This window comes from Cydia pomonella, chromosome 14, assembly GCF_033807575.1.
Source record: "Cydia pomonella isolate Wapato2018A chromosome 14, ilCydPomo1, whole genome shotgun sequence".
Taxonomy (NCBI): domain Eukaryota; kingdom Metazoa; phylum Arthropoda; class Insecta; order Lepidoptera; family Tortricidae; genus Cydia; species Cydia pomonella.
Window position 1 is genome coordinate 8,905,058 of NC_084716.1, and position 12,569 is coordinate 8,917,626.

The window sequence follows — 12,569 nt, forward strand, 5'->3', positions numbered from 1 at the left end:
CAAAAATAACCAATTTCGTGTTGAAATTTTTGAACTATTTCCCATAGAATACTATAAAATACTATTTAAAAAATCGTGCGATAATGGAAAATTTTATATGTACTTTTTCCTTTTAAATTACTTGTTTCCTATAAACATTTCTCATTCGTTTCCTATAGAATTGAAACAGATCCCATTGGAAAATATTTTCGGACGAAAAAAAATCTAAGTTCTTTTTTCCTGTTAATTTATCTTCATTCGTTTTGGATCTTTTCAACGGGAAAAGCGATTTTGCAATAGGGCAATAATTAATTTCAAATTCCTTTGAAATATGATATTTTCCTATCAATCATTCTTCGAAAGTAAACATTTCCTCGGCTTATCCTGTTAAAATTTCTCTTTTCCCATTCAGATTTGATGAATATTCAATAGGATTTTAACTTTTTTCACAGGTCTTTGGTATCTATATCAGGTACAGTAGTATTGAAATAAAAGGCTAGGCAGTTTTCACTTGGTCGGGGTGTTCTTGCGAGCCAGGTTGTCGGTGGAATTACATCTGGGCGGCGCGCGGGAAGCAGCGGGGCCATCGCTGTTCAATTCTAAAGCTGCATGATCTCGTAAGTCTGGTGGGAGTGCATACGAGATTACTTTTAGGTGTTGCTACAGCGCCTCGTTTGTTTTCCTTCCCCGTTTTTGGGCTCATGGGCGCCGAATTAGTTGGACTGTCTTCTTGGGTCTCCTCGAAGGTGTCGCACACAATCAAGGGGACGCGGTTTGGGGGCCTCTGTAAGATGGAGCTGTGGCCTACGTTCCTCTCATCAATGCCCTTCTGGAAGACGAAACCAGGTTTCACTATCTGAACTTTAAGATATTTCAAGGAATGTAAACAAAGACTGTACAAAAAGTTTTTTCGGAGGGGGAATATCTGCTTGACTGCTCGTATTTATCATTTTCTTTGTTACAATATTAGTCTGAACTTTAGCAGTGCAGACGCCATTTAAACTCACCATATTGCAGAATAAATAGGTATAAATATTAATCTCATTTAATAAATCACTTTGACATTCTACACTTTGTTTGGTTGGTCCTCCAGGGAAAGTACAATGTTCAGCACTGGGTTCTGAATTGAAACATTTGGATGGTCCTTCAGTTTGAGTTTCCGTACAGGAACTCTCGGAGATATTTATTTCTACTAGTTTCGCCCTTTGCAATCGACTTTGGCATCTTTTGAATCGTAAGATTTAAACATTCACGATTTTTACAAATTTTGAAATTATAACGCGTTAATAATAATTAATCGCGTATTATGTTTTAAATTTACCTCCGACGTTTCGAGGACGGCGAGAACTTTTTGAAGCTTAATATGTTTACCGTACTCTTTGTTTTTATGATGAAATATAATGTCAGTCAATAAAGTCATGTTGTAATAAACATACGTTTATTATAATATAGGGTGACAGCTATAGCTATTGGCCACTTAAGCAAAAAAAATTCTACAAACCTACATAAAAAAAAAAGCAATAACATACACATATTGAATACTGATTTAAAGCAAATTTAATAAGGTCAAAGAAAATAAAACATATCAATAAAATCAAAATTATATTCTAAAAAAATAACATAAATTAAATCCTCCATGAAATTAGTAATTGGCCCGTAAATTGCAGTAATTAGCCTCCATAAGATACAGTAATTAAAATAAGCCAAATAATTAAAATAAGAAATGTCTTTAAATTTGTCATTTTTTGTTAATAAAACTATATTTTGGCATAGCTTAGACTTAGTTCTTTCTGCCCTGTCCTAATCATATTCAAAAAATCCTCATCTTCTTGGTCACTTTCTTCGCTTTCTTGATTATCGTCACTGCTGTCATCATTTTCCATGGAAAAACAGTTGTGGCATAAGAAACCGTCACCTTCTTCTTGTGGTATGTGTATATGGTGCGTTTTCGGAATGCATGTTTTATGAAAAACTTTATTGCATTGACCACATTTTAATTTTATGTTCTTTACCACCCGTTTACATACGCCACAGCAATTGAGCAAACTAGTTTCATGCATTTTATTTTTCTTGGTCAATTTGTTTTGCTTTATTTCTTCCAGCTTTCTTTTCCGTTCTTCTTTCTTCTGTTCCCTTTCAATTTTTTTTGCTTGCTTTTCTTCTTCTATCCTTTTTTTTTCGTTAGCCTTATTTTCCAGAATCTTTTGGTACTGTTGTCCAGATATATGGTATGGAAGTCTCTCTACATTACGTTTTCCCTTTCGAGTTGGTTCTGGGGGTATAGTTAAATAATCTTTAAGATTAGTCTTCGAACATGATGGCAAGTTGTTTGTATTTGCTACTCCCAGGTCTTCTAAAGTAATAAGATCTTGTTCGTCATTATGTATGCTATGAGAGTACGTCGAATTATTATTTTCAGTATTGTGGGTGTCACTCCTATCTATGTTTTGTTTCTTGCCCATTACTTCTTCACTGTTTTGAATTATATTTATAGATACATTTGGCTGTTTTGTGTTTTTTTCATTGTTATTTAATAAGTCACTCATAGAGTTAGTTTCAGAACTATCATTTGGAACTGATGCAGGAGAATTATCTTCCAGATGGCCACTTGTAGCATCAGTTACGTCTGGTTCGATGTCATTGTTCGTAATATCTCCTTGCTCACTTTGGTTTAGGCTCTCAATTGTGTTTCCATTTGGATCTGAATTAAAGTGTTCCCACAGTCGGTACAGCGTGAAAAATGATTCATTGTCTTGCACATCGCGAACTACATTTTTTATGTCTTTAAATTTATCAACCATTTCTGTTCCGACAATCTGCATAAACATAGAAAAAGACAATGTTTTTTCAGGTTCATTTTTTTCTGCTGGAGATCCATCAGGTCTGGATGAAGGCTTTGCTAGGCATTTAGAATAATCTACAGCATCGGGATTAAAAGGGTAGAGGCCACAAGCTCGAAAGCCATTGACAATGCATGCAGGGCTGATTTTATCAGTAACTTTCTTTAAAACCAGGGCAAAATTTTGTTTGGATACTACTTTGCCAACGTTTTCCAGAAGCCATTCTCTTACAGCTGTTTTCCAGAATTGTTTCACGGGTCTAAATAGCGATACGTCAGCTGGCTGAAGAATTCTTGTGGCGTTTGGGTACAGTGCGAATATTTCTATTTGAAGAGAGCGGGCTAACACACTTAACTCATAGGTTAAGTGAGATTTGTGGCCATCTACGAACAGCAATACTGGCAACTGAATATTGTTCCTGGTCAAAAAAGGGTAAAAGATATGCTCGATAATATATTTAAATGTATCAGCAGTCATCCAACCCGAACCACTAGTAGCCACGCCCCATTCATTGGGTACAGTTTGCTTGATCCTGTCAGGTAATCGTTGGTAAGGGTAGACAATCGTAGGCAATACCATCTGTCCATCAGCTGAGACTGTAAAAAGAACTGTTACATTTTCTTTAGCTGTTCCTTTATCAACGATGTAAACGTTTTTCTCTCCCTTTTCAGCAAAAACTTTGCCAGTAGATGGACAAGTTTGGAACCCACTTTCATCAGCGTTAAATATTCTTGAAGGGTCATCTAACACATGTAATAAATCTGAGTTGTTTAAGCTGTCTTTGATTTGATTAAACCAGTTTCTGATGTCGGGTTCCGACACACATGCACTCGCATGCGTAACAGCTTCACCTTTTCTTTCAACTATCCTAGGATGACGTTTGAGGAACCCTTTTAACCATCCTTTACCTGGGCGGTTTTCATGGAAGGGGGTCTCTTGGGTTTTTATTCAAAAAAATTTGGACGGAATCCAAAATATCATCTGCATTTCTAGGAAATCCTCTTTTGCCCATATCACATAGCCATTGTTCTAAATGTGTTTCTTCTTCTCTTGTTAAGTAGGGTTCTGGTCCAAACTCATTCTTACTGGCTGGGTGTTTAAGTTTGAATTGTAAGGATGCTCGAGGTATTCCATACTTTTTGGAAGCCGTCCGAACTGATGCTCCTTGACTTATCTCTTCTAGAGCTTTGTCCACTTGCTCTTTAGTATATTGCGGTATTTTTGGCATGATAAATCAGTCTGAAAGGTATTTAAAAACAGTCACAAATACGGATTTTATTAAACTGTAGACTACGGCTAATAACTAAAAACCACGGTGGCCAATTACTCAGTGTTATTGGCCACAGTGATTTTTAGCTATTGGCCACCACCGGCTAATAACTGATCCAATGTACTTACAGGTGTATAATTTTTTTACACCTATTATCACACTGTTTTAAAGTCCAAACTACTTTGACAACACTAAAAATGAAAAATCAGTAATTGGCCGCTTGTGGCTAATAACTAGATTTACATAAATTTGGATTCAGCTATTAGCCGGTGAAATATTTTTAGGTTATTTATGATTTACGATCTTTTAAAGTAAAGAGAATTAAGACAAACTTAATACGGCAACAGAATAGTACCACAAACAATTGTTAGCTACGTAACTTTTATGTACAATTGAGTTCTTCTAAAACGCTTACCTTAATTTTTTCATAACAATCCACCCACGTGTGTCAAAACTTTTGGTAACTGACCTTCTACCGCGTTACAACGCCATCTATGCAACTTTCTATGAACTAAAGCGAAAGCATGCGAAACAAAGGTAATATTTTTGTCTCATTCATCCGCGTGAACGTTTCTATTTGCTTGTTTCTTTCTGTCTCCACTCTTGTGGCTAATTACTATGGGGCGGCCAATAACTATATCAGTCACGTAAACATGGCCCAAAACCGAACCGGATAGTTAAAATACGAAGGACAGTGAAGTATACAAATAGTCTACGATATATTTACGAAGGTACTTAGATAATATTTACGAAATTCTCATTAAACATGAATACGACGGAGAAACTTATTGCTCTATAAATAGACAGTTTAGAAATACCGGAAAAGGCCCACGTGAACTACAAAAAGTCTCCAAAAGAAAGAATTACGCTTGGATACTTACAAGGACGATTAGAAACCTTAGAAAATAACTATAAGGAATTCAAAAGCATCTATCAAAAGTTGATTACCACAGTTTCAGAAGAAGACAAATGCAAATTATAATACTTCACGGAAGATCTGTACGACACTTTTGAAGAACGTTATTATATATATTTTACAACAGTTTTACACAAGTTTCATACCGACACGAGAGTCAACAAAACAGAAAATAGGTCAGGCAATCAAGCGTCGATCAGTGACATGAAATTACCTCGAATCACTATCCCGATGTTTAGCGGAATGACATTACACAGAATGGCAATATTTTTATAATCTATTCACCACTTTGATCCACAGATTATTCTCAAAATCCAATTAATTGAAATCAGTATAGTGTCCATGCTTCAAGTCTACATATTCATCAATGAACTTTTCATAATCTGATAGAGAATTTATATTTTTATGCAATTTTTTTTCGAGGTTAAGGAACCTATAATAAGCCATATCAAAAGAGCTACCAAGCACATCATTGACTTCTCTAAAAAGGATTTTTAAAGGCAAGTTAACCTGAAACTTGTTGTTTTCCAAAACAGTAGTGTTCTGAAATATGTGTTCACACTGTTCATGCTCAGATATGCTTTCACAAAAAATTTCAGGGATGCTTTCTGCGTTCCAAAATTGTTGCAGATTATCATTAAGGCTTGAGTCACATTGTGTACATAAAAGCGTTACCTTACTTTTGTCACAGTTACATATGTGGTCGCGGCAAAGCCCCAACTATGATGTAGCCAAAGTTTGTATTTACAATGGTAGGGTGGACTGGCTGCCTGCTTATCAGGCTGCGCTGATACTTCCTGCAGACCAGGAACTGGCTCCAGAAGAAGGACTTGGAAAAATATGTCCGCCCCTAGAAGTAAATTGATCTCAGACGGCTGATGGAAATCAACGTCAGACAGAGTGACCCTATCAGGTATATTAATTGTGTCCAAATTTATCTTATTTTGTGGGAGTTTGCAGGTGATTTTGTCCATTACATTTCAATTAGCTGTCACTTGGTAAGGCATGGCCAAGGAATATACATCTAAAGGTATAAAATACTGTGTATCAGTGCTTGTTTCTCTGACACCAATTATATTACTGTTGTCCTTGTTAGGGGTCAGTCCTAACTCCTAAAATATTAATTAATTTAGTAGTGGCTATAGAGCTTTGAGAACAACAATCTAAAAGGGATTTCACATGAACCTCCTCACTACCTGTCCGTGAATAAAGCTTCACTCTGACTGTGGGCAATAATACTCCATTGTGCACCACATTTGATACCAAAGAAACTTGGGGTTGGTTAGCCGAGTCCGGATGTAGTAAGGTACTATTAGATTGCTTACATGTATTGCACCGGAAATGAAAGCGGCATTTTCCATTGTGTTTATTTAGACAGACAGAACATAGATTATTATTTTTGCTGAAAGCTATCCTTTCACTGCTAGTTAGCATTTTGTATTTGCTACAGTCAAATAGTTTGTGATTTGACTTACAATAGGTGCAGGTGGATGAGGCCGTTGCTCCCGAAATCGCTGTCACATTTACCGCTGCTTTCTGGTGAGACTTCCCGGGAGTAGGCGGCTCAGCATTCTCTAGTGCCAAGGCGCGCTTCTCCAAATACAGCAGGAACTCGGTGACAGTGGGTTCCTCAGTGTCACTGCGCTCCAATTGGTATACCCGTGACGTGTAGGTATCTAATTTAAATTTAATGATAGGATCCCAGCTATCAGTGTAGCACATAATTTTTTTAACGCAGACAAACATTGTTTAACACATGATACAAACTGTCTTAAATTTACAGGGTTCGATTTGACCAAGACGTTTATATCAAGCAAGGAATTAATGTGTTCATTTACAATCTTGAATTTATGGTTATAGCGTTCCTCTAAAAGCTTAAGCGCTTCTTCATAGCTACGTTCGGTTAGAGGAAGGTTCTTTATCAAGTCAAAAGGTTCGTTTGTGAGAAACGAGCGCAAATAATATAATTTTTGGACGTTATAAATTGACCTGTCGTTGTGAATTATTGCTTTGAACAAGTTAATGAATCCTGTGTATTTGCTATACTTACCAGTATATGTTTCAAGTTTGATTGTAGGCAACTTGGCCTTGTAATTGTTATGGCAGGACGCAGGTATGTCAGACGAGGCAGAAGATTTGCTTTTAATTGCCTCGTTGAGGATTGTGAGGATATAGAATAGAATAGAAGAAATTTATTCAGAAAACGCTTAAGTTTAGGTAATACATGAGACGACAGAATCGATTTATTATTAAGCGTCACTGAAAAGGTCTCCACTCTGCTTAATGTCAAGATACCACCTAAGGATCTCGACGCTGGTCTTCCGTGGAAACCTTTCCGAGAGAGCGCAGCTACACGCTAAAGTACAAAATGTTATATATTTAAGTACAGAAGTTTCAAGTAAATATCATAAGGCTATAATTATTATTCAATTAAAAACTACAATAACAAATAAATTATTTAAATTATCGGTACTTAAACAGTCAGTCAGTCGTCATACAAGGCGAAATATGTCTAATCTTTTATGTCTGTCTATTACTGTTTGTGTGTTTATGAATAAAACAAATTCTATTTCTATTTCTATAAATAAATTATAGGGTAGGCGTTCGTTCTAGTACATGACATAGTGATGGCACAGGAGTATACCCAATATTTATAATTTTTGTAAGTGTAAAATATGTTTTTAAATTTACATTATGAAAATACTTTGCCTCAAAGTCTGCTACAACTTCCGCGTCCGCTTCGTCCAAGGCTAAAATTTGCTTGTTGCAGTCCTCATATTCGGCGAACAATTCCACAATTCGTTCTTCGATCTCAGTCAATTGTCGGCATTGCAAGCAAAGCGGCAATTGACTGAGATCGATATCATTTTGATTAGAAGCAAATGTGTATAAACGTGTAATGGAGGATTTTGTATAACCTCGCGACGCTCGCAACTGTTTGATACCTTGCGGCGTCGGTGACATTGTAAACAGTTGTCCTCAACAAACACTTAGAACTAAAAACACAATTGCTTTTCCTACAATAACTTTTCATTATGTTTTAACGCGATTACTTTGAGAAAACGATATAATTTACAACAAGACTAGCAAAATTTTAATGGCGTCAAAGCGTTTGCAAAGTAACGTAACAAGTTATTGTAAGGAATGACAGAACTAAGGAATGGAAAGAACGATCAATATTTCTAGTCCGCCTATCGCGTTGTAGGATCCGACGATGAAAGCTTCTCCGATTGGCCGACATCCTGTGTTGCGTCAGCGCCTAACTAATACGGCGGCCGAACGGAGGATGGCGGCGAACGGTTGTTTGTAGCAAAGAAGCCCACGCAGAGTTCTACAATGAATGCCGATTTGACGAAAGTAGGAATATACAACGTATACACCTATAACTGATGATTTTAAATATTGCACGATGCGACGAATGAATTTGCGCCGCCCGCGTACAATGTTACTTGATGCAGATGTAAATGAAATAATGTAGGTTTCCCACGATGAATACTTGCGCAGGACCGATGATATTGCACGATGCGACGAGTAGTTTTCGCGTCGCCCGCGTTCTTCTGTTGTGTGAATAGGTGCACGATGATTATTCTTGCGACGAATAGGTATGTGCTCCTATTGTTTTGCGTCGCTTGCGTACTCCTTTGAACTAGGAAGATGGATCAGCGACCATGTGTAGCTATTGCTTGCCTTCGTCCTCTTTTCTGCTCTTCGAAGGACCAATGGTCAGCGGAGATCTAGTGGTTAAGTGGTTAATGGTAGAAGTAGTGGCTAATTCAATAGATGGGCGAAGAAGGGAAAGCAGTCTTGATGGTCACATGATTTAATAATTAAAGCACCGAAATATATCGATAACGGAGCAAGCGTAAGAACGAATGCATGCATGAATTAATATTACTGTTGGTGTTGCCAACAGCTTTTGCGGGAACGTTTTCTTGCAGTCTGCAATACTGGCCGAAGTGTTTGTTCCTCGCTTCCGCAGCGTCCTCTGATAATATCCCGATAGGCAATATGTGCATGTTTCACCACAAAAGGCCCAAGGCGAAGAAATAAAACTCAGAACAGTATAGCTAGTTATGTCCCATAAGCAAACCATTTCTTCGCTATGTTTTGTCATGTTATTTTGTTCATCTTTTGAAAAAATTAGTTTAGGTTATAGTTTGGTTTGTTTAAAACTTTTTCACGACAAGAAGTTTCTTTTTTTAAGTTTTCTGCACGTAATGTATATGTGGCATAGCACAAACATAGGCGTGCTGGTACCGTGCCGTGTGACGTGGCCATGACGCACTGTGGGCTGAAATTTAGCTCTCATTGACATAGAAACCGAAGTTGTTTTTTTTATTGAAATAGGTTTTGCCCAGCATTGTTATGGTAACCTATGAATTTTAGATGATTTGGAATGAAAAATGTCGAGTTACGTATTTTCAAAAAAAAATGTATGGAGCAGGAACAAGAAATCATTATTACTCAAGAACCGCAAAACAAACCGTAATATCCTCGCAGGTGGTTATACTACGAATTATTTGTGATTTTTTGGCATACTACATATATCCGTCACGGGTGCGGATTTTTTTAAAAACATTAATTGTTTCTATGAAAGAAGCACAAAAACCAAACTCAAGATTTTAAGATTTTTTGTTGAAATGGGGTTCGCTCAGCATTCTTTTTCTAACTTATGAATTTCAGATAAGTAGTAATCAAGTAAAAAAAATCGTAGCAATCAAATTAAAATATTTAATGCCGTGTGATGTGCTGCTTGAGCAGGAGTCACATATCCTCCTGGCCTTAAGGGCTGGGGAGGTTCACCGAGCTAGTCTCAGATTTGGGAGAAAGGGGTGAATACAAACTCTCAGAGTACGCTATTATAGACGGGGCTTTATGCCGTTTATTGTAAACACTTAGTCTATTACTTATAACTAAATATGCCCGCCGGTCGGGACTATTCAATAGCGGCTAGAGACGCGGATTGCCTAGATCGCGCGGCACGGACCTAAAACCGGGCTAGGTTGACGGATCGAGTTTATGGGAAGGTCAGGGAGTCACTGGCGGGCGGTGACCGCTCCAAGCTGGTGACGACGGATAGGAGGTACGTCGGCCGGCGGTGTCCGCTCCGGGCCTACATACGGAAAGGTTAGGAAGTCACTGGCGGGCGGTGACCGCTCCAAGCTGGTGACGATGGGCAGGGAGTACGTCGGCCGGCGGTGTCCGCTCCGGGCCTACATACGGAAAGGGTAGGAAGTCACTGGCGGGCGGTGACCGCTCCAAGCTGGTGACGATGGGCAGGGAGTACGTCGGCCGGCGGTGTCCGCTCCGGGCCTACATACGGAAAGGTTAGGAAGTCACTGGCGGGCGGTGACCGCTCCAAGCTGGTGACGAAGGGCGGGGATAATGTTGGCCGGCGGTGTCCGCTCCGGGCCTTACATACGGAAAGGTTAGGAAGTCACTGGCGGGCGGTGACCGCTCCAAGCTGGTGACAGGTTACCACTGGCGGGCGGTGGCCGCTCCAGCCGGTGGGGGGAGGATAGCCTGGCCTAGGCGCACGAACTCACCCCGGCCGCGACTAAAGTAGAAGAGTGTTGCCGAGAAGCGGCGGGGACGGAAAAATGATCGAATGCGCGCTGCTCGCGCTTATATAGGTGCGGTCGGTGTTCCCCTCCGTCGCGCCCCGCGCCGCGGTGTGGCCGGATTCCGACATTCCGTTCAGGGCGCGTCGCTGCGGTGACATGGCGCGCTGGTGACATGGCTATGTCACATACCCCTCCCTGGTTTGGGGATTTTTACCTGGGAAAAATCACCGATCAAATTAGATACTTAAACAGATACTTAAATAGATATATATATATATATGTATAAATTTTTTTTTTAGCCTTTTGGCTTGTGTATTCTTCTATATTTTTTTTTCCTTATAATCTTATATATATATTTTTTTGTTTTTGTTTTTATATGTATATATTTTTTTGTATATTTTTCTTTTTTTTTAATAATTTTTTTTTTTTTTTAATTTAATTTTTTTTTTGAGCACCTTGTGTTTCTTTTATTTCCTGTCTTTTTTTTTTTTTAATTAACATAAGCTTCTAAATTGTGTTTTATTGGTTTTTTGGTTTCTGTCTAGTGTGTAGTAGCCGGACTAGACCCAACTTCTTCCCTCCATTCCTTTTTCGGCCCGCTCGGTGCTTCATTTTCTTCACGGTGTTCGAGTTAGGGCTTGGTACGTCTGGTGGTGGTGCGGTCTGTGGCGGTGCCTCTGGACTGGTCCCGTGCTCGCTTACGCTCGGGTCGGCTGGTGAGAGGCCCTCTACCAAGAATGCGGAGTATTCCTCTGTGGAGACTAGGAGGGCCAACGCGTCTTCTAATGCCCATGCTTGCTGGGTCTGGTCTCCCGTCTCCCCCTGTAGCGGTGCCTGGATGTCTTGTGGGGGTGGGTGGTGCCTGTGATCCTCCCAGACCCCTGGTATACCCGGGTGGATACGTAAATCGCGCGGGCGCCCGGTGGCGATGGTGACGAAGGGATGCTTCACTTTAGTTCGCATTTTCCTGTTTGCGGCTGCCCATTATGTGCGCGTTTATATAGCCATAATATTTTGTTATATTGCGGTCAGTTTTTAGTCTCCTTATACCCGTCTACCCCCGAGTTGTGTATTCCTTCGGTAGGTGTTGGTTCTTTTTTTTATTTTGTCATGTCGTGCTAAATTGTGTCTTCCTCTTTTATGAATAAGGTCGTATTTCGCTGGATTCGCGTTTGGCAGTTTATTTCGGATTTTTCTGTTGTAAGGGATAATGTTATTGGTCGTGTTTTATTCGAAACTGGTATGTTATTGGGATTTAATTGATTTATTGAGTGTGATTTGTTCCTAATAATTATGGTAAGTATTTGTCGTTCTCCCGTTGCTGGGGTCCGTTGTTGTTGTGTACCTTATTTGTAATGCGGTACGGTCCATTTCTTTTTGTCGCTGAGTGCATGACGAGTGGGGTATTCTATTTTGTTGTCCCGCCCGGTGTGGGTTGTTTTTTTTTAAAGTTATGAAAGTAGGTATATTCTGTTATAATATTATTCGTTGGATTTTTGCCTGTTGATGGTTGTTATTGATTCCTGTTGGTATGGTTTTAGGTCTTTTACGTGTGTTGTTACCAACCTTCCCTTACCGTCTGGGGTTTGTAATATGAAAATTACTGGTGACTTTTTGCTGCGTATTTTGAAAGGTCCCGTATATTTTGGTGCGAGTTTCGCGCAAAAGTTTTTACTTGCGTTTGATAGCACGTGATTTCTTTTGAGCACTAGGGTCCCCACTTCCGGTTTCCATTGTCTCCTATTTTTGTCATAATATGTTTTTTTGTGTTTCGGACGCTTCCCAACCAGCAAAAAGTGGTTCTTCAACTATCCTAGAACCATGATTTCTTGAGGATTATATGAGACTTATATCTGCATATAAACCCGGAAAAGGGCCCATTTTATAAGTCTATCTTTGCTTACAGCGCGATTATATCAGGCCCCAGCCATCCCACTTTTGATTATATGGCTCGTATATCGGGATTACGCAAGTGTACTATTACCTGGGAATGCCAATAT

At 39.2% G+C, this 12,569-nt stretch overlaps 1 protein-coding gene across 1 annotated transcript; it reads right to left on the reverse strand.

The window, feature by feature from the left end:
* Positions 1 to 4,615: 4,615 nt before the first annotated feature.
* On the reverse strand, positions 4,616 to 7,969 carry LOC133525358 (uncharacterized). Its single transcript, XM_061861643.1, is given in 3 exon segments — positions 4,616 to 6,714; positions 6,717 to 7,177; positions 7,710 to 7,969. Coding segments are annotated over 3 exon segments (1,338 nt in total). The 3' UTR covers positions 4,616 to 6,097.
* Positions 7,970 to 12,569: the final 4,600 nt, after the last annotated feature.